The 27,525-nt window shown below is 41.3% G+C and overlaps 1 protein-coding gene across 2 annotated transcripts; it reads left to right on the top strand.

The window, feature by feature from the left end:
- Window positions 1-21: 21 nt before the first annotated feature.
- gabrr2b (gamma-aminobutyric acid type A receptor subunit rho2b) lies at window positions 22-26,861 on the top strand. 2 transcript variants are annotated; one of them, XM_047160724.2, is made up of 9 exons: window positions 22-3,615; window positions 6,414-6,520; window positions 16,950-17,017; window positions 18,976-19,199; window positions 19,974-20,056; window positions 20,200-20,340; window positions 22,018-22,170; window positions 24,042-24,250; window positions 24,462-26,861. In XM_047160724.2, the coding sequence occupies exons 1-9, from the start codon at window positions 3,494-3,496 to the stop codon at window positions 24,768-24,770; spliced, it is 1,416 nt and encodes a 471-aa protein (XP_047016680.1). In that variant the 5' UTR covers window positions 22-3,493; the 3' UTR covers window positions 24,771-26,861. The 2 variants fall into 2 exon arrangements, with proteins under 2 accessions (XP_047016680.1, XP_047016677.1); XM_047160721.2 differs by having other exon boundaries at window positions 24,459-26,861.
- The last annotated feature ends 664 nt before the right edge of the window (window positions 26,862-27,525 follow it).

Here is a 27,525-nt window from a genome sequence, read left to right as displayed (position 1 = left end):
CAAAAAACGAAGGGGCCGTTTATGCCTGAAATGTTTTGCTGGCAACCCTTATTACGACAGTTAAGTGATGGTAACTATATACTTGTCGAATGTTGGCTAGATCAAACATGCATTAATAATTACATTTCACATCCACGTACTCAAAAACATTCTCAAGCATGTGAGAATGGGCGAAGGGGCGGGGCTTCCAGGTGATGTCGGCTAATACTGGAGAGTTCAAAACGCGTGCGCAAATTATTCAAGATTCGTATATCGGTCAGTCCCTGCAGGATTTTGAAGGCAAAAGCAAGGATACTCCGCACTATTTCCGAGGAGGAGCTTGCAATATTTCAAAATCCGCACGGGTTTTCCGCAGATTTGGGCCGAGACGCGTCGTGACGTCATCACGACGCGCATCCAGCCGAAGCGCGCTTCGATTCAAGTTTAATCGAGTACAGCTGAAAGTTCTCGTTTACCAACAAACCTCACTGCGGAACGCAATTTTGTGCAATTTCGCTAATTCAAGTCATTTTCTGCAATAAATCAATAAAACGCACCCAAAAAAACTCAAATTTTGAAAAAAAAAAAAAAAAACCCAAGCGTTTTTGGCCGCCACAATCGCGTAAAAATCTCCACCTAATTCTGATCTATTGACTCGTCTACTGTTTTACTGCTTGGCTGGTGCATTTTTGATTGACAACTCCAAGATTTTTGCAACTATGGAGCTGCTACACAAACTGTTATATATATGTGTGTGTAATATCACGTAGGGACGATTAAATTGTTAAAGCGACCACAAGCCTAATAAGTGTCACTAGAATATGATCTTGATCTGATCTCTGACTACGATTGTGAAATATTAGCCTTGATTTCTAGACCTGGGGGGAGGGGGTGTTTTGTTTTTGTTTTCTAATGCAAGCCAGTCACTTTCTACTAATGAATATAATGATAGATATGAGACAAACTGGGTATTGTGTTTTCCAGCCAAAGCTTTCCGTCATTGGTTGCCAAGCTGAGAGAGCCGTACCCTCTGTTACAGGGCACGCACACGATCAGCAGACCTTCGAGGAGGACGAAACCTTGAAACGAAAGGAAGACTTGGTGGTCAGCAATATTGCATTCCTATAGATAGGGATTTTTCTTTCTTTCTTTATTTTTTTTTTTAACTATAAATCCGGTTTAGAAACGTTAATATATGTTGTTATGACCTGTAATCATTTTAAAGGACTTTTTGAGCCTCACAAGGCTTCTGATGCATGCACTTTTGGTCAGGTACAAAATATTGTCACGTTGAATTGCACCCCATCTAATGTTCGCCAAAGTTACCACGAAGTTCATTAAAGTGTATCAGATTTAGACAAGCTCTTGCAGAAGTCTATGCTCTTAAATAACGACCTGCGCAAACACACGGTTGCTGAAGTGCCCCTTAGTGAGGGTTCTGACAGACTGCGTAAGTCTTTCCAGCCTGTCGGTTTACGTGTGGTGCTTTTAATTGTAATAGCGCTTTTAAAAGTTTTACGCTAGTTTATACGCTGCATTTAAAACGGCTCGGGTTTAAATCCGAGTTGCGTGTTGTAAAAGCTACTATACTGATTTTTACCCAGAGGCTGATTAAAATGGGGAAAGTAATTGTGTCTTTTTTTTTTTTTTTTTTTTTTTTTTTTTTTTTTTTCTTCCCCCCCCCTCTTTTTTTTTGTGCTGAATATGATATTGGGACAAAGGGTGCTGTTCTGAAAAGCACTTTTCCCCAAGTTGTTCCAAGAAGGATCTACAATTTTGCAAGCTTCAGTGATTTCTTGGAATCAATCACATTTCCCCATGGAATTAAAGTCTTCTGCATAGTGTGCACTGAAAAGAAGAAGAAGAAGAAGAAGAAGAAGAAGAAGAAGAAGGTGGCCTGTTCTGCCTCGCTACATACCGGTGCTTATTTAAAAGAGAGTAAACTAATCCCTTCCTGATTAACTCATAATTCAGAAAGTCTGATTACGTTCTGCTAAAAAAACAAATACTTTCCGCTAACAGTGGGGGAGATGCTAATTATGGACCTTGATATTTTCACAAAACACAATCTCGCAAGATTAGAACTTCATTGTCGCATCTAAATGGGTCTAAATTCATTTTTATCCCACGCACTGTGGAATTCTCGAATCTAATTGGTCAGAGAACAATAACTTTCGAATTATCCTCACCATGTACAATGGGCCTCATTTATCAAGCTGGGTACGAACGGATGTATTCGTAGGGGTGAAGTGCGTCTTAGTGGTTAGCACGTTTGCCTCACACCTCCAGGGTTGGGGGTTCAATTCCCACCTCCACCCTGCATTCTTTAGGGGTTTCCTACAGGTACTCTGGTTTCCTCGCCCAGTCCGAAAATATGTGTTGTAGGCGGATTGTCCCTTGCCTCATGCCCCGAGTTCCCTGGGATTCGGGGGGGGGGCATTCGTGTCCTGCTCGTGCTCCTGAGTGTGTGCAAAAGTGATAACTAATATAGGATAGTTTCCTTAAATTCATCCAAAAACCTGTTTTGAAGACCAAAAAATGTCCTCTCAGTTGGGTAATACAATGCATAAACTGACACTAATGCTTTTAAATGTAAACTTAAAGTCCCTGTGAAGTGCCTTGAAACGCGCAGCGCTATTCGATGTGTTGACGTAACTTCCACTGAAACAGGAAGTCAGGGCAGGACATTAGCACGTTTGCTTCACACTTCCAGGGTTGGGGGGGCTCAATTCCTGTCTCCAGCTTGCATGTTCTCCCTGTACCTCGGGGGTTTCCTCCGTTTCCTTCCCCATATCGAAGACATGAGTTGTAGGATGATTGGTATCTAGTGTTCGTAGTGTGTGAATGGGGGTGTGATTGTGCCTTGTGTTGGGTTGGCACCCTGTCCAGATAAGGGCCTTGTGTCCCCGAGTTCCCTGGGATAGGCTCCAGGCTCCCCATGATCCTGTTTCGGATAAGCGTTATGGAAAATGGATAGATGAATGGATGTATATAAAGATGGCTGGCAGCAACAGTCTGACTATAATTGGGACAAAGTAATGGAGTTGGTGTTATGTAAAGTAAGTCCAAGCTCTAGTCCTTGGTGTTGTCAGTCAATCAAACACCCCTTGGGGGGAAAAAAAGTGTTCTTTTGGCTTTTGTGTGGTAAAATTGTGCACGCTGTGTCCTCGCACCCTGTGTCCTCTGCACGCACATCACTGAGGGACCGGGGAGCTTGAGCTGCTCTCTCTCTCTCTCTCTCTCTCTCTCTCTCTCTCTCTCTCTCCATCCCTCTCTCCCTCTCTTCCTCTCACTCTCCCTCTCTCTGTACGGTTCAGCGGCGCAGGGAGCCAATCAGAGCGCAGGACGGGAAACAGCGGGAAGCGACTCACTGGTGCGCACACACACGCAAGCAAACACTCCCTCTTATGGACAGAGAGAGATGCACGTTAGTACGGAGTGCGGAATGGGAACATTACCATGCTGAGGACGGAGAGTTCACACACAGAGGCGGATTCCTCATCTAACCCGCATCATGCCTTACATTACCAACCTGCTGTTTCTCATTTTCTGTCTGATTCTGGTTGTCGAGTGTGAGAAGCAGAAGAGCAGGAAACGCAGGTGGTCTGCAAACCTGGAAACTCATAAACACGGACCGTACGTACTGTTTTATTACTGTTATTATTAATATTATTATTAGTAGTAGTAGTAGTACATTAAGCACTGTTTAACCTGTTCTGATAGGGGAAACTTTTGTGATCTGGAAATGTATTGCTATTTCAGTATTTATAGAACGTAACACACAAAAAACTTCTTTCCTATCTGATATCTGATATGTTATTTATTTATTTATTTATTTATTTATTTATTTATTTATTTATTTTAAAGCCTCTGTTTTTACATGTCAAACCGCCCAATTTTGTCAGAGCCATATCTGTTTGGTATTTGTTTACAAACGGTACCATGTAATATCGCAATATTTAACACGGTATGAGGGATTATACAAAATTATACATATCCCTCATAATAACTAGTATGTTTATTATTCTGATGAGCACAGAGAAATGAACTAAACACCACTTGCTGAAGGGACCGTGGAGATCAGGACATGCTGTTGATGATAAAGCTGCTTATTATTATTATCATTATTATTATTCTCGTCCATTCACCCATTATTATTACCTAATAATCAGTCCGGAAAGGATTTCGCAGAGATTTTTGTGCTTGTTGCGGCCAAAAATGCCCGACTGTGCTGCAAGCTCTTAAAAATGTGTGATGCAATTTGCTGAGTTTTTTGTGCCTTTTTTTTTTTTTGTTGCAGAAAACTACTTGAATTGGTAAATTTTCAATCGCACTAAATTGATGCTTGTTGGTAAACGAGACCTTTTATCTGTACTCATGTTCGACGCACGTGAATCAAAGAGGGCTTTGGCTGAATCCATGTTGTGATGACGTCACATGACGTGTCTTGGCCCAATTCTGCGGTAAATTTGAATAATTGCAAGCTCCTCCTGCAGAGTTTCATTGATTTTGCATTAATTTCTTCAAGCACGAAGAGTGACCTAAGTACATCATCATCAGAGTTAATCTACATAGCCGTAGGGGTTAAACAACACAGGTTTATATATTTAAAAAATCTTTGTTAAATATAGGTGTGCAACAATTACTGACACCCCTATGAATTCATATGAGAAAAATATATTTGAAGTATTTTTCCATTGTTATTTACGTTTGTTAAGTACACCTGGGTGACTAGGAACAGGAAATTGTTCAACCATGACTTCTTGTTTCACAGGGGTATAAATATGAGGTAACACACAGGCCAAATTCCCTTAGTCATTCATAACAATGGGTAAGATTAAGGAATGTAGCTGTGATGTGCAGCAAAAGGTTGTTGAGCTTCACAAAATGGGAAGTGGATAAAAGAAAATGGCAGAAGCATTGAAAATGCCCATTTCCACCATCAGGGCAATAATTAAGAAGTTCCAGTCAACTGGAAATGTTATGAATCGACCTGGAATTGGACGTGTGTCTATATCGTCTCAACGCACTGTGAAGAGGACGGTTCGAGTGGACAAGAATCTCCAGCTGGAGAATTGCAGAAGTTAGTTGCATCTTGGGGTCAGAAAGTCTCCAAAACTACAATCTGAAGTCACCTACATCACCACAAGTTGTTTGGAAGGGTTTCAAGAAAACAAAAAAGCCTCTACTCTCATACAAAAACAAACAGGAGCGTCTTCAGTTTGCCAGACACTACTGGAACTTCAAATGGGATCGGGTTCTATGGTCAGATGAAACCGAAACAGAGCTTTTTTTGCAATAAACACCAGAGGTGGTTTTAGCACACAGAGAGGTAGCCATATGGAAAAGTCCCTCATGCCCACGGTTAAATATGGTGGAGGATCTTTAATGTTTTGGGGCTGTTTTTCTGCCAGAGGACCTGGACATTTTGTTAGGATACATGACATCATGGACTCTATCAAATATCAACAGATATTAAATGAAACCTGACTGCCTCTGCCAGAAAGCTTCAAATGGGCCATGGTTGGATCTTCCAGCAGGACAATGATCCAAAACATACATCAAAATCAACACAGAAATGGTTTACTGACCACAAAATCAAGGTCCTGCCTTGACCATCCCAGTCCCTTGCCCTGAACCCATAGAAAACCTGTGGGGTGAACTGAAGAGGAGAGTCCATCAGCGTGGACCTGGAAATGTGAAGGATCTGGAGAGATTCTGTATGGAGGAACGCTCTCAGATCCCTCGCCATGTATTCTCCAACCTCATCAGGCATTACAGGAGAAGACTCAGAGCTGTTATCTTGGCAAAGGGAGTAAGGCACAAATTATTGACTACAAGGGTGCCAGTAATTGCTGCACACCTATATTTAACAAAAGATTTTTGAATATAAACCTGTGGTGTGTTTGCAGTTGTTTGATATCCATGAAAGCAGACCATTTTTGTGATTTCTTTGAACAAAAGATCAAAAGGTTAAACAATAAAGACGATTTTTCACAGCCTCCTTTGCTCTTATTTACCGAGGGTGCCAGTATTAGTGGAGGGCCCCGTATATTAAAAACAAGCACATGGTGCTGTGAATTGTGTGTACACAGAGGGATTCATGAGTGTGGAGCAGTGAATTGAATGTACAGAGAAGCTGTTGTGTGTGTGAGAGCACTTCAGTTCTCTGAGCAATTTTTTGGTATCAGTGTAAATATAAAAAGGCATATTCATACTTTCCATATTATAAAGGTTTTGCATTTACACTTCTCTAATCTAATCTAGCACCCTTAAAGGTAAGAAACCATAACCATCCAAACAACTCCTGGGTTGGCAGTTTCAGTTAACTGAACTAACAATTGTTACTTGTGTATCGTTTATTCTAGGGTGAGTAAAACACTGCCGTTAATCTCAGTGTGTTGACGTAATTAACGGCAGATAATGTCTTACAGCACGCTGTCCAAAAAGGTGGTCGATGGAACCAAGACAAGAAAAGTGAAAACAAACAATTTGCTGCGGGTGGAGGATCACGATTTCACCATGAGGCCAGCATTTGCAGGTAGGGTGGAAACTTGTTAAGTTTATTATTCAGTAATAGTGTCCAGTAGGATTGTGGTAATTAGTGGATAAAATTAATGCTCGGAGTTCATTTTTTTCAATAGATTTTTATTATTTTAAATTCATCATGATTCGGCTTCATTTGAATAAAATGTAGATGTACAGTAGCTACACTGGCTGTTTGTGAATGAGACTGGCTATGGGCTATAATAGAATAGAATAGAAGTGTTGCTGGCAATGCACCTTCATTCCTTACAGGAAAGATATAGTTAGTAGCTATAAACTCACTATCCACTTTCTTTGGAGCACCTGCACACTTGCACATTCATGCAATTATCCAATCAGCCAATCATGTGCCAGCAGTGCAATTGAAAATTGGGGAAAAGTTGCCTATATTCAACTACCCAGGTAGAAATGCTTTAATAAGGCAGAAACACATTCCTGAGGTAAAAACCCTTTCCTGAGGCAGAAATGCTTTGATGTAGAAATGCTTTGATGTAGAAATGCTTTGATGTAGAAATGATTTGATGAGGTAGAAACATTTGATGAGGATGAAATACTTTGATGAGGTAGAAATGCTTTAATAAGGCAGAAACACATTCCTTGGATAGAAACTCTTTGATTATGTAGAAAGTCTTTGATGAGGTAGAACCTCTTTGATGATGTAGAAACATTTTGATGAGGTAGAAAAATGTTAATAGATAGAAACTCTTTGATGAGGTAGAAATGCTTTTATGAGGTAGAAACACTTTGATGAGGTAGAAACACATTCCTGAGGTAGAAACACATTCCTGAGGTAGAATGTCTTTGATGACGTAGAAACACATTTCTGAGGTAGAAACACATTTCTGAGTTAGAAACTCTTTGATGAGGTAGAAGCACATTCCTGAGGTAGAATCTCTTTGATGAGGTAGAAGCACATTCCTGAGGTAGAAACTCTTTGATGAGGTAGAATCACATTTCTGAGGTAGAAACACATTCCTGAGGTAGAATGTCTTTGATGACGTAGAAACACATTTCTGAGGTAGAAGCACATTTCTGAGGTAGAAACTCTTTGATGAGGTAGAAACACATTCCTGAGGTAGAATGTCTTTGATGAGGTAGAAACACATTCCAGAGGTAGAAACACATTCCAGAGGTAGAAACACATTCCTGAGGTAGAAATACATTCCTGAGGTAGAAACTCTTTGATGAGGTAGAAACACATTCCTGAGGTAGAAACACATTCCTGAAGTAGAAACTCTTTGATGTGGTAGAAACTCTTTGTTGAGGTAGAAACACATTCCTGAGGTAGAATCTCTTTGATGAGGTAGAAGCACATTTCTGAGGTAGAAACACATTCCTGAGGTACAATGTCTTTGATGACGTAGAAACACATTTCTGAGGTAGAAACTCTTTGATGAAGTTGGAAGACTTTGATGATGTGGAATCTCTTTGATGAGGTAGAAATGCTTTGCTGGGTATAAAGCTGATGAATGAATTAAGAGAAAATGTTGTACAAGGTGATGGAGGCATAAATGATGAGGTGCGTGTATTTTGTTCAAATTTCTCAATCACTGCACATTTTTGTGTTCACACCCCCATATTATAGCATTGAGCCTCTTCAGAATATTCACATTAGTGTAGCCAGTGGAAACACTAATCATGTTGGAACGTTTTAGTTCTTAAATGCAGGACATTATGATACAAATCGAATGCACCTGCTACAGCTTGTTGTGTTTTGCGAGAGTATCAGAAAGGGCATTTTTATATGCAAACTGTCACATAATAGGATCTAAACTGACACTATTAGCAATTTAATCACATTTTAATCCGACTCTTGCTATTTCTATTCATTGCTACATCACAGTTTATACAGATTTTACATAGTGGCAAGTGAAAGGAAAAATATTTGAGATATTTTGTGTTGCCTATATTATATACAATATGTATACGTCAAACTGTACAAGTATGGTATTGGAGTTATTGTTCCAGTGTATAATTCTGGTATATGGCACTGAGTAGTCATAAGATAGCATTCATTCCTTCACTCTTCTTCAGTAAGAGTGCGAGGTGGGAATTCACCCATGAAGGGAGGCCAATGCAGTGCAGGGCACCATGCACACATACATTCATAACGAGGGCCGATTTAGCACAGCTAATCCACCCACGGTCATGTTTTTTGGGAGGTGGAAGGAAACACACTCCTTAGAGACAGTAGCCTGAGCTCAGGTTTGAGACCTTGGCACTATGAGGTGACAATGCTACCTCCACATTGCTTGAAGATACTATAAAGTAGTATAGTAGAATATACACCGATCAGCCATAACATTAAAACCGCTGACAGGTGAAATGAGTAACATTGATTATCTCATTATAATGGCACCTTGTATGGGGAGGGATATAATAGGCAGCAAGTGAAAAGTCAGTTCTCGAAGTTGATGTGTTGGAAGCAGGAAAAATGGGCAGGTGTAAGGATCTGAGCAGCTTTGACAGGGGCCAAATTGTGATGACTGGGTCGGGGCTCTGAAGCGGGAAAAGCCTCCGCAGAGGGAGCAGCTGGAGAGCGTTCTCGTCCTTGTCGGCGGAGTCTTCTGGAAAAAGTTCAAGAAAAACTTCACCAAAAAGCCACACAGTTAGCCATTTGTTAGACGAAGACCGCTCACCTTGCTTCTCCCGGCGTGCCCCTTCACATTCTGCCGCTGTCTCCTGGATGGTATAGAGCAGTCGCTGCAATTAGTGATCACCAGCTGTGTGTGGGTTGGACCGCCCCGTCTTCCGGTCCACACACTGATACTGTCCAAAACACTAGGGGTGCTGAAATGGAACTGTCCTTTCAGCACCCCAGCGGCAGTCGCACCAGGAGCGTTCTTCCTGTTTTTGGCGTGTACCTCCGGTCCGACGTCACACACCTAACTAAACATTGTTGGAGACCCAGTACACCCCTTCATGGTAACGGTATTCTCTAATCACAGTGGCCTCTTTCAGCAGGATAATACGCCCTGCCACACTGCCCCAGAGCTCAAACCGATTCCCCCGATCTCAAATTCCCCAGATCTCAATCCAATCGAGCATCTGTGGGATGTGCTGGACAAACAAGTGACCATGGAAGCCCCACTTCACAACTCACAGGACTTAAAGGATCAGCTGATAAAATCTTGCCACCAGATACCACAGCACACCTTCAGGGGTCTTGTAGAGTCCATGCCTTGACATGTCAGAGCTGTTTTGGTGGCACAAAGGGGACCTACACAATATTAAGCAGGTGGTTTTAATGTTATGGCTAATCAGTGTATATTCCTAGTAGGCAGCTAGATGGATAAGTATAGTGTAGAGTGCAGTAGTTGTGTGCACACTGGCTTGTAAGAATTTAATGTGCAATTGAGTGTGACTAGTGAAGTCAGTACGTAACACATTTGTATGGAGCTGAATAAATGTACATCTTGGGCTCTTGAGCAAGGCATTTAACCCTCTCTGCTCCAAGGGTGCTGTATCATGGCTGACCCTGCGCATTGACCCCAGCTTCCTGGCATGCTGGGGTATGCGAAGAAAAGAATTTCACTGCGCATATGTATATGTGATCAATAAAGATTCATTATCATTATCTTCTGGGAAGACAGGAAAATGTTTACCATCAGTAACAGACAAATTGTGGAAGGAAGGATCCGATGCATTCAGATCCTCTCTCTCTCTCTCTCTCTCTCTCTCTCACTCTCCTAGTATTTGACATCCATATGCAGATAGCAAAGTGTGTGGCTCTTGACTGTCTCTTTTTCTTCTAACATTATTAAAAAAAAACCTCTTGGTGACAGAATGACTTTTGAAAGTGTGTGCTCTGCTTTGGTTACGGCTTTCACGCTCGGCTCTTTTCCTGTCTTTTTAATAAAGACGTGCAGAGAAGCTCAGAGCTAGCAGAGGAAGCTGATCTCCTCTCAGCGAGGGTTCCTGCCATGAGGAAGAGAAAACACTAGAAGCCTCCTAAATTCCTTTGGAGTGAAATCTCTGTTGTCCCTAAGCATTTTTGGCATATGCTTATCACAAAGAGCAGGTTTGGTTCAAATTAAACCACGCTGCAGTGCGTAGCGCCGATGTGATAGCTGCGGAGTTGTGAATGATTAATGTGTAGGTGGTAAATTCCAATAGGTAAGTGCAAATTAACACAAATGGAGGCAGACATCCCTGAAGAAGGATAAGCGGTATAGAAGATGGATGGATGGATAGAGGCAGACATACATAGGAGACAAAGAGACTACAGCAAATGCGTCCTTTCGAAAGTTTTACTCGTGTACTGAATGTGCAAAGAGGCTGAGCAAATGAAAAACGCTCTGCACAGATAAGGTGCAATTATATTCAATAGGGAGAAAACCTCAAGTTCAGCTTTACTCAAATGATTGTGACAGGAAACAGGAAGAAACTTGGCTTTAAACCCATTCCACAGGAAAAAAAGCAAGTAAATATATTTCTGTATGGCTTCTAAAAATGTCTTCCGGCAGAGTGCTGCCTCTCAGCCAAATATTACTTTGTTAAAAGAACCTATCGTTTTCATTTAGTACTGCCCTTCAGAAGCTACGTAAGATATTTACCTGAGATATTTATGTTTCCCAGAAGACAAAAGTAATAACAGTTTACAACGGTCACCCTGTTCAAAAGTTTACCCCCCCCCCCCCCCCCCCTTCTCTCCGGTTCTTAATGTATCGTGTTGCCTTCTTGAGCATCAGTGAACGTTTGCACTTTTTGTAATAGTCGTGTACGAGTCCTTCAGTCGTCCTCAGTGTGAAAAGATGAATCTCATCATATAATCGCTGTTGGAAAGGGGTCAAACATGTAGAATATGCTGTAAAAGCACAGAATGTGTAGGATCTGGAGGATTTTTCTGTAGAACAGTGGGGCAGTTTAACTGCTCAGGACAAACAAGGGACTCATAAATAACTCTCACAAAACATAAACACACTCGTTGATCATCCAGGTAACGACACATAGCGTTAAGAATCGAGCGTGTGTAAACTTTTGAACTGGTTCATTTGTGTAAATTCAGTTATTATTGTGTCTTGACTATATGTATACATCTGCTATGTGAAATAGCTTATTCAGGGCAGCACTAAATAAAACAAAATGCAATTTTTATGACCCCCTTATTTTGCAAGGCGTATGTACACTTACGTCCGCTACTGTATGTTATCACATACTCCAGGATTAGGGCTGGGAATCACTGCTATAATGTATATGAGTAACCTTATTCTGAATACAGACTAAGTGGGGATGATCAAAAGAGAGGAAGCACTTTGCAGCTATTGCATGTAATAGATACCTAAGGCTTTTTTTAAAAAATAGAGTAGAGCAGAGTAGGAGTCGCTTAAGCTCACAGCATGGCGTTTAAACCGTATTCAGATACTGCCCACAAGCACTGTCAGTGTATTTAGAATCCCCTGCTGGCGTCAGATTCTGCATTTTGGAATACAGTGAGGAGAATGAAATATTCACACACTTTTGTTTGAACCATATTAAAAAATCCACATCGCACAAGCCTAGCTAGCAGAGTCTGTTCAAAGGCCAGCTGAAAAGGCAAATGTCTAACAAGCACTTGGTCCAAGACCATCATAAAACTGTTTAACAAACTGTGTTTCACTTGGACAAGGACAGAAAATCTGGTTCTATTTCACTCCTTCTTATGGCTGGATACCTTCCAGCAAAGTCACCATCACTCGGGTATCCAGGTGAAAACCCATGATGGATTTCTGAGCTATAGTGAGGTACTATGACATTTATGCCATCAGTCATCCATCCATTTCCTACACCGCTAATCCTTCAGAGTCACGGGGAACCTGGAGCCTATCCCAGGGAGCATCGGGCACAAGGCGGGGTACACCCTGGACAGGGTACCAATCCATCGCAGGGCACACTCACATACACTTTCACACACTACGGATACTTTGGACGTGCCAATCAGCCTACCATGCATGTCTTTGGACCGGGGGAGGAGACCAGAGTACCTGGAGCAACCGGTCATGTGCAGACAAATTATAGGAAAACCTGTGGCTCGATGATGCTGTAGAGGACGTTTATTTTTTGCTGGCATGGTTTGGATTCACTTATCCTCTTAGACTGAAGCATCACTGCAAATCTGACTCAACACCTTTCATCTACGATGAAACATTTCTATCCTCATGGGGGTGGTTCCTTCCACCCCCATTGATGGATCATGATGTATTGTGTCGATGAGATGTACTGTAAATCATATGCTTTGTTCTTTATACTCACTAGTGCACAACCCTATTGAACTGCTTTGTGAGGGGAGAATTTGGAGTGCCACTTAGACCCTCCACCATCATCAAAACATCACCTGAGGAATAGCTTCTGGAAGAATGATGTTCTGCCTGGGGGCACAGTGGCCAGTGTTGGAGGTTTGAATCCCTCCTGCGTGCTAGGAGTGTGCATGTTCTCCCTGTGCTTTGGGGGGGTTTTCTCTGGGTACTCCGGTTTCCTCCCCTAGTTCATGTGTTTCCAAATTGTCCATAGTGTGTGAATGTGTGTGCCCTGCGATGGGTTGGCACACTGTCCAGGGTGTCTCCCGCCTTGTGCACCGAAAACCCTGAGATAGGCTCCAGGCTACACCGCAACCCTGTGTAGGATAAGTGGTATGGAAAATGGATGGATGTTCCTGCTTCCAGAGGTTCCAGAAACGTGTAGAATCAATGCATAGAAGCTGTTCTGGCAGGTTGTAGTGGCCAAACACGTTACTAAGACACTTAGATTTGTAATACTATTCTTCAGAGTGATGTGATGTGATGTGATGTGATATTAGCACATTTCCTATTTGGAAGAAAAATTTTTCCTGAGCAAGTACCTGATTGGGCCTGGCCTTGAAGTTATATGAATTATATTTAAATTAGACAAAGTATTTGCATACATTTTCTTTTACTGAAGCTGACAGTTTTAATTAGTTTTTTTTTTTTTAATCTTATTTTAACAGTAAAATGACAGTTTCTGTGTGCTTTTATTGTCTTAAGTAAACATCTATACGTGTGTTGACCGTCCTGTCAGTCAGGATACGAAAGGAAGGTCGTTCTCACCATCTGTTTTCCCAGCTCTGTTTTCCATCACCACCAATACTCATACTCAGAGATTAGAGTGGTCGAGGTTTCTGATGAACGTCTGGATTAACACATGACAATCACTTGACCGCTGACCTATGCTCATAGCTGTTAAATGAGCCTGAACCGCAGTGTGGACCAGAAAACCCATGGGAAATGCAGCTCGTGCTTGTCCACAGCATAGATCCGTTGTGTCTAGGACAGGCCAAGATGCATAGAAACACAGGCAGTTCGATGTTCCGCACATTTTCTCATTCTCTGACTGAAAAATATAACCATAATGCCTAATGGATCCATCTTTGATTACATAGAAGTTAGGCTAGCAATTACTTTTCGTTTTGGTCGTTGTTATATATTCAGCCTGAATTCCATTTCCAAACATCAGTCCTAATGGCTTCAAGCATGGTTAATAAAAATGTAAATCCCAAGCAGTCCAAAAAATTGCATAAGCCTAATATATTTCACGTTTTAAACAGGTCTAGACCGATCTCAAACCACAGAACATTTAGTTCTCAAGATGAATAAGTAGCAATGTAAAGCTGTTTTTGGAAGCTGACGCAGCCTTCGTACATATAAGAACAACAACAAGGGCCCGAGGATACATCCATGAGGTACGCCACAGCAAATGCGATATGTTCCAGATACAAATTCACAGCAAGGTAACAGAATATTGTTAAATATGTTTAAATCGGGCAGCACAATCCTGTTTTCAAGTCTGTCTAACAGTATATTGTGGCTTACAGTTTTAACAGCAGCACTGAGGTCCAAAAGGACATGAACTGACCGTTTGTTCTCATCTATATTCTGTCTGAGGTTATTGATATGCCTTTGTTAATGGAGTTTTTTTTATCCAGACTTTCACCACGTACATCCAGATTGGATATTGGTCTGACTTACTGATCACAGAATGGTCCAGATGGTGTTTCTTGAGTAGTGGTTTTAAGACAGCAATTTTAAGTGCATCTGAAAAGCAGCCTCATTTTAAAGCGCTATTTATCTTAAAACTCTGCTGCTGAGACAACCAACTAATGGATTTTTACTGTGCCACTTAACGCCTAGAACTTTACCGAAAGTCTTTAAAGCGTACTGTTCAGAGTTTTGCTTCCTGTACACCAATAAAACCAAATATGCTGGTATTTTAATCTTGAAATTTCAACTCTGTGGTTGCCAGGAATAGATTTAATAGGGGATAATATCCTGTGGTTATATGCACTACCTTGAATAATTTTGCTGTCTGTCACAGTGCTCTGCCTTGTTGTAGCACAGCCCACTGCCTTGTTCCATTTGGCCCATGCAAACTTGTCAGGAAAATGATATTGAAACAGCCTATAGTATCTACAGTGGTGCTTGAAAGTTTGTGAACCCTGAAATCATCCCCCTTCGACAGAAACAGCAGATGGATTTCCGGCGTAATTACTGTGGAGGGAAATAAATCTTCTCATGAATAACAAACCCAATCCACTGCTCTAATCCAGATTTTGCACTTCAGGCAGTGATTCAAGTTCAAACCAGACGTGGTTAGTTCACGTCTCTTATCAGATGGCAGGTAGCTATGTCTTATTCACGAACAAATTGTTCTTGTGAATTGATTCCTTTGAACGAATGACACGATCGACTCTGACCGGCATCGTCGTCAGACATTTCTAAAAGCTGACTCGAGGCAAAGAAACAAAACAAATATTTACAAGATCCCCTGTGATTGGCTTGAAGATCTCGGAGTGAAATGCCATCACTTAGTTCTCTGCTAGTGAGCTGTGCATACTGAAGACGATTAAACATGTATTAACGTGGTACAATTTGGACGTTTTATATGCCCCCGGGAGAAAGTGAATTGGACATTTGTTTCGTTGAAAGAGACCGTCTGAAAGAATGGGCTCTGTGAATTGATTCAAGCTTCTCGTCATTAGTGGCTGGTGACCTGTGATTCATCCAGATCCTGACCTTAACAATTAGGAGCGAGGCAAGTAGATGATCTCGGAACACGACAGACAAGCAAATCATGCCAGATCATGAGAGCTGACCGGTGACATATGGTGTCAGCGTGGGACACGTAAGCACATAGCTGGAACAGGGCAGAGAGATAATGGTATTGCTTCTAGCTAACAGAGAGACTAATGATAGGCTTTGCATCCCTTTGTATTATAGTTTCATAAAGCTGCCACAATGGCATGAGGGATGAGAGGTCAATAGCCCATGTACTAATATATTGTAAGCTAGCATATGTTTGAGTCTGATTCACTTGTTCGCCAAAAGGTCAAATTTAAACCTGAATCAATTGGAAGAAATACAACAGGCTGTAATGTAGTGATGAAATACAGGGAGTTCCTTAGTAAACTCAACCAACCATTTTCTGCAGCTGAGGATCAGTAGTGTGCGGAGGAAAAGCCAAATATTGCAGTAGATTAGTCTTCTGGAATAGATTCCTTCATGTTTCCCCACAGCATTTCAATGGGATTGGTTAAAAAAAACAAAAACAAAACAGGAAATACACATTTTCAAATATTTATTCAAGTCACTACATGGATGGTGATTGAAATTCTTTGGAGTTTTAGATCACAGACGGACATCCCGATGTAATTCTCCTGCTGTAGAGTAGACTTTTCATGAGTCCTTCAAGGATGAAAAGCTGTCAGGGCCTTGAGGTGGGAAACTGGTCATTATACTTTGTCCATCATGTGCCACGTTTGGATTTAGGTCAATTTACTGTATGTCCCATCTCTCCAAGGACATCCATCCATCCGTTTTTTATACTGCTTATCCTACACAGTGTTGCGGGGAGCCTGGAGCCTATCCCAGGGAATTTGGGACACCCTGGATTGGGTGCCAACCCATCACAGGGCACAATCACACGCACATTATGGGCAATTTGGAAATTCCAATCCACCTACATGTGTCTTTGGATTGGGGGAGGAAACCGGAGGAAACCCCCGTTAAGCACAGGGAGAACATGAAAACTACAGGATTCAAACCCGCAGCCCCGTAGGTGCGAGACGAATGTGCTAACATACTTAGCCAAAATTAAGATCAGTTGTTTCCCCTGTGGCAGCCTCGAGTGAACACCAGTCTTGTTCCGTCTTGTTTATGTTATCAGATATTTTCAGCCCTACACATTTTAGAAAAATGTCTCTTGAAGGGTTTTTTGAATAGTTTTACAAACATTTCTAGCTTTCTCTAGTAGTTCTACTTTTTATGAACAGGAAAAAACCTCTCTTGTGTGGTTATACATAGAAATTCCTTTATACGTTTCCGCATAAGAACAAAATAACCCTTTAAGATGCCATTCGGAACCTTAACGACTGCTGAGTTGTTTGGAGAATTCAGTGTTCAATAACTTTTTTGGTTCCTTCTTTTGGTCTCCAGGTCCAGCAGTTCCTGTGGGTGTTGATGTGCAGGTGGAGAGCTTGGACAGCATCTCAGAAGTGGACATGGTGAGCTGACAGCACTCAAACTCAAACTAGGATTTTAAAAAAAAAATCATTAAGGCAATCTGTGTGCCATTAGTTAGACTGCAAAAGATTTCATTATCTTTGTGTAATCAGGGTTGGGCTACTCTTACAAAACTCTTGAACCGCTCTTAGTAAGAAAAAAACAATGTTACTTATATAAACTCACCAAAAAAGTAACGGGCACAGAGACGGCGCTCTCCACTATTCTTGGTTCAGTTCATTTCTGGAAATATCTACTGTAGCTAGCATGTTTTGTCGCTCCACACCGCGATTTGATAAACTAGTTACTGGAAAAGCTACATTCATTTGAAAACATCTCAGTTACTGCCACACTACTGCGAAACACAGTAAAGCAGGCAGTTGCTGTTGCTAGACAGTTTATATACAGTGGTGCCTGAAAGTTTGTGAACCCTTTTAGAATTTTCTAGATTTCTGCATAAATATGATCGAGAACGTCATTAGAGTTTCACACAAGTTCTAAAAGTAGATAAAGAGAACCCGTTTAAACAAACGAGGCAAAAATATTGTTCCTGGTGCTTTATTTATTGAGGAAAATGATCCAATATTACGTGTCTGTGAGTGGCAAAAGTATGTGAACCTTTGGTTTCAGTATATGGTGTGACCCCCTTGTGCAGCAATAACTGCAGCTAAACTTTGGGATGTTGGTGGGTTTCCTGCTCGCTTCAGGTCCTTCCACAACATTTCTATTGGATTAAGGTCAGGACTTTGACTTGTCCATTCCAAAACATTAACTTTATTCTTCTTTAACCGTTCTTTGGTAAAATGACGTGTGTGTTTAGGGACGTTGTCTTGCTGCATGACTCACGTTCTCTTAAGATTCAGTTCACGAACAGGTGTCCTGGAATTTTCCTTTAGAAAATCGCTGGTATACTTCACGCCAGATACTGAAAGCAAAGGCTCACATATTTAGAATATTTTTGCCTCATTTCTTTAACTGGGATCTCTTTGTCTACTTTTAGGACTTGTGTGAAAATCTGATGATATTCTAGATCATATTCATGCAGATATATAGAAAATTCGAAAGGGTTCACAAACTTTCAAGCACTATTGTACTCTAGCCTGACCTAGTTTAGCAGTTCTGCACATTTCTATTTGTTCCTGGTAGCTTTTTTATGAAACATAGAATCCAGAATACGCATCGTTAGTCTTTACTGAATTGGTGCCACTGTTTTAGTGGTCATGGGGATTTGCTGTTATGTAATATAGTAAGGAGGAAAGAAAGAAGAATGAGTCATCCAAGCAGATCGCATATAGGGTTTGCCCAGTGATGGAGGAAGGAATTAACCAGAATCCCCCATCTGCCCATGGCCAGAGAGTCTCTAATCTCAGATCTACTACACTGATGCCAACAGATACTAATGTTACACAGTTGTAGGAATGCAGTAGCACATGCACAGAAGAAATGCTTTAAAATTGTTCCACATTCCCATGGTTTGGCCAGTGTCACTTTTACTAATTGTGTTCCCAGTAACAGAAAAAGGAAATTGTTGGGAGATGTTAGGATCCTCTGATGCAGTGGACATTATGTGGAAATTAAATGGCAGCAGGGTATTAAAGTGTCAAATTCCTGTTTGTTTTGAGGGTATGACCTGGTTTAACCCAGGGTTTCAGTTGAAGGGACTAACAGGAATCATGCATGAAACAGAGAAAAAAATGAGAACAATTTTAGGCCATGCATCCTCTGGAATGGATTAGTGGATTATTCAGGGATTTTAAGAGATCTGTCTTTCTTCTACGCTCTCTCCTTCAGTGACTTTCACTTGACTGAACTTCACTCAGCCAAAGCCTCAACTTAACTCTAAATTCGAACGGGGAAAATGGCTAAATGGTGATCAAGTGGCAGAATAACAGTAGTGCTCTGACCTCATCATTTTTGCTGTGATATGCTCAATCAGTAAAATCTATTACTCCTCTCCCAGGACTTCACTATGACCCTTTACCTGAGGCATTACTGGAAGGACGAGCGCCTGTCGTTCCCCAGCACCACCAATAAGAGCATGACTTTTGATGGGCGTCTGGTGAAAAAGATCTGGGTTCCAGATGTATTTTTCGTCCACTCCAAACGCTCCTTCATCCATGACACCACCACGGACAACATCATGCTCAGGGTTTATCCTGATGGACACGTTTTGTACAGCCTCAGGTGAGGAAATGTTCCGCCGAACCAAGAAACGTGCTGATGGTTCTTCTCAAAAAGTGAATGACCAATGTTAAGATCATTTCCATGGTCAATGTAATCAAGGAAACATTACTGTTTGACGCCAGTCCTGGAGAACCACAGTCCTGGGCAGTTTACCCACTCTAACATAAGTTTAAGATATTTGAAGTAGGAAAATCACCAAACTATACTGGAGTCTGACCTTTCAGACTGGATGTAATGACCTATAACGTAGAGTGAGATGTTTTGAGTGAGTGGTATTACAGTGGTGAAGGCATTGGGCTAATGGTAAATGGTAAATGGTCTGCACTTATATAGCGCTTTTATCCAAAACACTTTACACTGTGTCTCATTCACCCATTCACACACACACACACACACACACACACACACACACACACACACACACACACACACACACACACACACTCACTCACACACCAATGGTAGCAGAGCTGCCATGCAAGGCGCTAAGTTGCCATCGGGAGCAACTTGGGGTTCAGTGTCTTTCCCAAGGACACTTCGGTATGTGTAGTCATGTGGGCTGGAAATCGAACCGCCAACCCTATGATTAGTGGACAACCCGCTCTACCACCTGATCCACAGCCGCACCATGATCAGAAGGTTGTGAGTTTAAATCCCAGCGTGTCCAAGATGCTGCTGTTGTCTCCTTCAGCAAGTCCTTTACCCTTCATATGCTCACTTGTGTCCTGTTTTGTCATCTCTGCATAAAATTGTGTTTGTGATTTTATCATGCAGAGTGACGGTAACCGCAGCGTGTAACATGGACTTCAGTCGCTTCCCTCTCGACACACAAACCTGCACACTGGAGTTGGAAAGTTGTATGTTACCAATTTATACTTTCATATTCGTATACTTTTCTCATACAATCTGAATAAGCCCAGAATACTTATGAATGCTTGTACATCCTGTACGTACGTTTAATATAACTGACTAAATATAGACTTGTGTTTGTTGTGTGCAGATGCCTACACGGATGAGGATCTCATGCTTTACTGGAAGAGTGGAGATGAATCCCTGAGCATAGACGATAAGATTTCTCTCTCTCAGTTCCTCATTCAGAAGTTCCACACCACCTCCAGACTGGCCTTCTATAGTAGTACAGGTACTGTTTTATACCTGGGTGGTTTTAGAGAATAATTAAGACTCAAGTCCTCCAATCTGCTCACAGCCCACTGTCATGAGTTCAGCCTTAATTATTAAACATGTTCAATATTTCTGACTCAACATCCTGTAGTGTGAGGGCGAACATCATTGCTGCGTCCCAATTCGCCTACTATCTGTCCTAAATAGTATCTCAGATTAGAATTAATTAATCTGTCCCAAATCACAGTATGTTGAAATGAGTATCCCAAAGGTAAACCTAATGGTCGTCTATTTTCATTCGGCACAACTGTCTTGTGTGAAAACACTAATAAATAATGAAAGCCAAGATGGAGGGACGTCCACCGACTCCACAGTGGACATGTTTGTTCATGAGAATTTCTGTGACAGCCCCAAGTTCCTACACAGCAAAATCCCTAGTGTTGAATTAACACCTAGAGTGTTGAATGAACTCTTTCAGTGTTCATTCGTGTCCAGTTGGACATGAATAATCACTAGGTGTTAATTCAACACTGTGGATTTTACTGTGTAGAGGCATGCACGTCGGTCGAGGCTGTGATTTGGGAACATGATCTGAAAGTGTGCGGTGTTTTATTCTATTCTATCTTATTCTACTATGAATTTTCACATTTTCATCTTCGCCGTTCTGAAAGCTAACTGTGGCAGCTTCTGCAAAATGGCCAATGGAGGATAAACCCCGAACTGCCAAGTGACAGTGTATTGGGTTAGCATAAAGATGGCTTTGAACCTTACTTTATTTTGTTCAGGGTCTTGAATTTTGAAAAAAATCGTCTGCCATCCCTGCATGTTGACTTGTAATTTAATCTAGATACATTTATATTTACATTTACATTTATGGAATTTGGCAGATGCCCTTATCCAGAGAGACTTATATTTCTCTCATTTATACAACTGAGCAGTTGAGGGCCGTGTCCAAGGGCCCAGCAGTGGTAGCTTGGATAGTCTTGGGACTCGAGCTTCTGACCTTCTGATCAGTAACCCAGAGCCTTTAACCACTGAGCCACCACTAGAAAAATAAGATAAAGAGCCACCACTAGATCTAATCTAGTATTTTATATAGTTAACGACTTGAGTCACAGCACCGTGAAACACATTATGTTTAAATGCAGCAAATAAAAACCTTTGCTATCCCAAAGTCATTTCGTTTCTTTTTCTTTTTCTGGTGGTTGAATCATAAAAACTAATAGTCCAGGCACTAAATCTACTTTTAACAGGGTAGTGATTTATCCATCCTTGCTACTTTGTCAGCACGCTTCAAAACCATTCTCAAACATTTCCCCAAGTTTCTTTTTATGTTACACTTCAAAAACAGTGAACGATTTATTCTAGGGGAATCATTTTTGTCTGGAATTATTTTTAGTCAGCATCAATCGCCACATTTGAAGATCTAGTTCAGTCCAGGTTTGATTTGCTTGACGGTAAGCTGTTCTGTCACTGCTAGGGAGTTCAATATCATTTTGTTCGTACGGATAAAGAGATAGAGTTGTAATGTTAGCAGTATTATTAGGGATGGAGACTATTTTGCTGGACAGGTATTAAAAAAAAGCTTTGGTCATGATCTCGGAGTCGTAACTGTTATTGTGAGTCCCAGTGAACAGGATGTAAATAAAACATACTGATATGTTGCTGTTTTGGTTTGATCATTCTCTTCTTGCAGGTTGGTACAACCGCCTGTACATCAACTTCACCCTGAGACGTCACATTTTCTTCTTCCTGCTGCAGACCTACTTTCCTGCTACTCTGATGGTCATGCTGTCCTGGGTGTCCTTCTGGATCGACCGCCGCGCTGTCCCTGCCAGAGTGTCCTTAGGTACGGGATACTTGGATCACTTGGTGCAGTTTACTAAATGCTTTCGTTGTCACTTCCAAATTATTCTTTTTGGTAAGGTATTCGTTTATGAGATAAATCCTTAAGTGTAAGTCTCTTACTTTGTATAAGACCCTAATGATTTTCTCCTCATGAGAAAGATATTTCTTACGGTTATGTTTAAGGTGTCAGTGGAAATCTAGCAAAATCGACTTGACACATAATGCAAACTATCATTCAGTCGTCATTTATTTATCTTCAACCTTGGCCCATCTGGGAAGGTCCCCCCCCCCCCCCTCTTGATATTCTCCCAATTCCCACCCTCTCTAGTTCAATCTCCCACAATGCTTTTCTGTTGCGCCACTCGGGAGCCCGTCTGTGCCGATGCTGAGGTGGAATGTTTGAAACTCCACACATAATGTTGACTCTGCATTTAGAAAGTGTCTGTACAGTATTAAAGCTGTAACCACATACTGTATGTAGAAGGTATTTCACTCAAGCACTTCTATGTACATAGGCTTGTCAGAAACAATTCCACACCCTCTAGCACTCCAGCAAATAGATTACCCAACGCTGATGTAATATTTGTAAGTCTCATCTCACAAATTGCCTTACTTCTGCACCACACCTCAGCTGCAATAAATAAGCACACAGAACACTTGTTACGAATGCAGCTGTGGTCTGTGAACCGCGAATAACTGTCAGTGGTGGTATTTAATACCTGGATATTCTCCTGTGTGTGCACACACAGACTTTTACCACAAAGTCATATTATGACAGTGAATTACCCACACTATGAGTAGCATCACATTGACTATTGTAAGCTACTCACCAAGTCCCTGCTGGGTCAGTGGCAGTTCTGAATGGTGTTTAACTTCTGGATAAACCTATGCCACAAGGTCAAAAGGAACCTGTTCGCAGGCTGCAGTGATGACTTCCGTCGCTCAGTGTTTACATAGACAGGAGCATCATGGCTTTGCACTGTGACAGATGAATAGCTGGTCCAATTAGTGAATAGCTGCCATGCGGTTTAGATAACACCATAAGGACACAAATCGCCCCTCATAGGGCCCAGCCACTCCACTCTATAAACAACGTCTGAGAACGTCAACATACGAAAGGGGAGGACTTTTAGAACCCAAGTCAGTCCTCTCAAATCCAGAATAGGACGAAAACTATCATCTTTTTCTTTTACTTTGAATAACACTTTGAGTAGAGCCCCTTGTTCTGAGCAGTGGGGTCTAGTTTTTAGATCGTGCCTATGTCCAGAAGGGAATAAAATTCCTGGTTCAGACCTGAAAAGGTTGTGGGCTGATGTTGGAACTGGGGTTTGCAACAAGGTCATAACGACCAGTTCTAAGTGCCTGTATGTCTGGTGTGGCCTGTGGGACTTTGGTGAGCACCGAAGCATTGGCTTAGTCGTACTTTTTGTTATTAATAAATATCGTCAGTTAGTTCCTGTTATCACTTATATTACAGCAGCTATAAACAAGCTGCTCCCTCACCAGCCTCTCTTTTTTTTCTCTGTCTTAATGTTAGTAAAAAAAACTCTTCAGCTTGTTATATTACCAAGAAACCAGAAAACGCAATATCCTGTGTTTCTACTGATGGAAAACTTGCTGTTTAAAAGTACTGCAGACACTGGTGATGTCATAAATGTTAAATAACCATCTCTGTTTCCATATGGGAAATCCATATATTATTAGGCTAGGATTAAAAGTCTTTGGATTAGATGTTACTATAGAAACATTAGTATATTAGATGGAGCACATTAAGATAAACCCATAGCTGGACTTATTGTCAGAGCTATGGTATAATAACTATTGTAAAATAATACTTTGGGTTTTTGTTTGTTTGTTTGTTTATTTCCTCAGGCATCACCACAGTGCTCACCATGTCCACTATCATCACAGGTGTAAATGCGTCCATGCCCCGAGTGTCCTACATCAAAGCCGTAGACATCTACTTGTGGGTCAGCTTCGTCTTTGTCTTCCTCTCTGTCCTCGAGTACGCAGCTGTCAACTACCTGACTACTGTAAAAGATGGAAAAGAACGCAAATTCAGAGAAAAGGCCAGACATCAGGTCTCCATTTACTCTTTAGTCCCCATTTAACGAATGTCACCTTTTTACTTCAGGTTTACAAAGTCCTTTCACATAAAGGTCAAAATTATTTGAACAAATCCCTAATATATACATACATATGAATAAAAAAAAAAACCTATTCAAACAGAACAAAAGACTCTTAAAATCAAACTGACTAAGTCCCTTATTTTTGTTGTTTGTGCTTTAGCAGTCTCTGTCTTGTACGTGTGGCCTGCCTCATGGCAAGAGCATGATGGTGGACGGGACGTACAGCGAGGCAGATAGCAACAGCCTGGCCGGTTACAGCCGAGCACCGAACGGTCCCGAGGAGCTGAACGATAAACATGAGCGCATGGTGGTGCACCTCGCCGTCGACAACGAGTCCACGGGTACCAAGAAGAAAGGCCTCCGTGGCTTCCGAATCATCCAGAACACTCATGCCATTGATACGTACTCGCGCATGATCTTTCCTGGAGCCTACATCTTTTTCAACCTCATCTACTGGTCTGTCTACTTGTGAATCCTCACAGCTAGGGAATGCAGGGGTTTGAACATCAAACCATCACAGCGCATCTTAATGGATTCGAAAGACAATTAGTCAGCTTTTAGATGTAAATGAACGAAGCAAGTAACGCGACTCAATTTGCCAAAATTTGCCAAAACCACGGTAAATTTGCAAAGACTTGTGCTACTCAGTCTGAAATCTCAAATAAATGGATGTACTTCATATAATGGAGGAACAATTTAATATAAAGAGGGACCATTTAAAAGTCTTGACACGGCAAAAGGACTTTTCACTGCTCAGATGCCACACGCTGCACCATAAAGTCTGATTTGACTTTTTCAAAGATCAGATTTCTCCACTTGATTTTTGATCAAACTGCTGAGGGAGATTTCTTCATGTTCTTCAACCTCCTCTCTAATTTAAATCGCAAGTCGTATGTGTCTCTCATGGCTGAGTCGTTGATGAGCATTGGTTTCACAACTAGCCAACAACCCATCGTTTAAATGGGGAACACGTTATTTACCTCCATTCCGCTATACCAGCATCTAATGTATAAAGTGAGGCAGGTTTGTAGATCGTTATGAAGCAGGAGGTTACTGATATAGCGACAGTTTCATCAGCTATCCAATTTACGGTGCACATTTTCAAAGACTGTATAATTATATAAGGAACAAACACGATGGGGGCATGCTGTTATGGGAAAATAGCCAACGACAGGGATGTGAAGGTGTTTGGTTTTCCTAAAACAGCACGTCCTGTCAAATTGCCAGTAATTACAGATTGCTTAATGCACGACATTTATTTTACTTGATGAATGACACATTTATAAATTCCTGTAACTCAAACTGAACTGCGTATTAAAAGTAATTATGGAAATGAAATGTTGTGCAGGGAACGGTGGCTTAGTGGTTAGCATGTTTGTCTCACAATTCCGGGGTTGGTTCGAATCCCGTCTCCGCCCTGTGTGTGCGTGGAGCTTGCACGTTCTCCCCATGCTTAGGGGGTTTCCTCCGGGTTCCACGTTCCAAATCGTCTGTAGTGTGTGAATGGGGGTGCAATTGTGCCCTGTGATGTCCCCTGCCTTGTGCCCCGAGTGCGTTTTCCCTGGAATAGGATCCCCAGTGACCCTGTGTAGATTAAGCAGTATGGAGGATTGATGGATTGTGCTCATCGTTGTTCTACTGGAGGTGCTGTTTCTTATCAAGTGGCTGGAGCTAAGGTGGCAGCTTAGAGGAAATACAACACGTGAGAAACACCAATCCTTGCAAAAACAACAATTCTTGCAATTATTCTGTCAGCCAATCATGTATCAGCAGCATAATGCAATATAATGAAAAAATGTGATCTCTGTGACTTTGACAGTGGTATATTTGTTAAGACTATGGGCTGGTGTGTGTATTTCAGAAACTGTTCAGCTACTGGGATTTTCCTACAGAAGAGTTTAGAGTTTACCCAGAATGCTGCAATAAACAACAAACATCAAGTGAGAGACAGTTCTCTGGCAGAAACGCCTTGTTGATGAGAGAGGTCAAAGGAGGACCGGTTCAGATTGAGTTATAAGAATTTTTTATTGGGGCACCCTGGTGTTTGAGTCCCAAAGAGAATGGTTGGATGGATGGATGGTAGGATGGATGGTTGGATGGATAGTAGAATGGATGGATGGTTGGGTGGATAGTAGGATGGATGATGGAAGGTTGGATGGATGGGTAGTAGGATGGATGGATGGTTGGATGGATAGTAGGATGAATGGTTGGGTGGATGGATAGTTGGATGGATGGTTGAATGGATGGATAGTAGGTTGGATGAATGGATGGTTGGGTGGATGGATGGATGCATTAGATGCATTAGATGGATGCATTAGACTGGCTCAGAGTCCCGAAGCAACCAACAGTTTATAGCTAGAAATGGCCATGTGTTTAGCCATAATTTGAAAATTGTACCTAATGTGATGTATGTGAGAATTTATCATCATTTAGGACATACACGTAGTGAGCTGATTCTAACCAGTGCACCTTAAAGTTTAAGAGATGTTGCAAACAGCTATGTATTTCTTTTGTGTTTAGGTGCTGCCTGTTGGCTGGGTTATATGTTATCTCGTGTGGGTGGCATTTTACTTGAAGAATATAGTTCTTTTTTCTTTCTTTTTGTTTACTTCGTTGAGCCTTCTGAAATATGCCTCTCTATTTGCTAAATTCTTTTAGCGGAGTTTGTTATGGCAGTGAATTAAGGTAGCGCATCTCAATCATGAAGCATATCAATCACATCATGAAGCATAGCCAGGGGATCTGTGATTTTATTTTTTAATTCAGTTATAGCGGTGGAAACCTCTACCCACCATTATTAAAGATAGTATATTTAATATTGAGAGGTTTTTTTTTATTTTTATTTTTTTTTATAGTTATTAGCCAGTTTGACTGGTCACTTGAACTGAATGGCTTTAATCCATCCAAACCTCGATAACTCATAAACAAGTAAGCCTATAAATAACGTCAACTTGGACCAACTTGTGTTCTGGTAGCAGAAGTTTCAGAAATTTAAAAAAAAAAACAAAAAAAACAAAAAAAAAAGCTCTACTGCTGAAACAAATAGCCACAATACTGTTGTGCACATTCACCCAATAAGCTAAATATTTGAATAGATGGATTATATTCAGACGGAGTCTGACTGCAACAAGTTGAAGAAGCCCCTGGATCTAGTGTGTGAGTAAGTTTTTGATGACATTGCGTAGGTTGTCAATTCATTAAATTATAGACTGAATTATTACCATGAC

Source organism: Ictalurus punctatus, chromosome 2, assembly GCF_001660625.3.
Source record: "Ictalurus punctatus breed USDA103 chromosome 2, Coco_2.0, whole genome shotgun sequence".
Taxonomy (NCBI): Eukaryota; Metazoa; Chordata; class Actinopteri; order Siluriformes; family Ictaluridae; genus Ictalurus; species Ictalurus punctatus.
The sequence above is the reverse complement of the archived record's forward strand: the minus strand, read 5'-3'. Positions and strand labels throughout refer to the sequence as shown.

What these genes read in the sequence shown, in the direction of transcription:
- gabrr2b (XM_047160721.2), top strand. Translation starts at nt 3,494, where the DNA reads ATGCCTTACATTACCAACCTGCTGTTTCTCATTTTCTGTCTGATTCTG. An exon ending in CCCTGCCAGAGTGTCCTTAG is followed by an intron (nt 22,171 to 24,041) that starts GTACGGGATACT and finishes TTATTTCCTCAG; the next exon opens with GCATCACCACAGTGCTCACC. An exon ending in GAGAAAAGGCCAGACATCAG is followed by an intron (nt 24,251 to 24,458) that starts GTCTCCATTTAC and finishes TTTGTGCTTTAG; the next exon opens with CAGTCTCTGTCTTGTACGTG.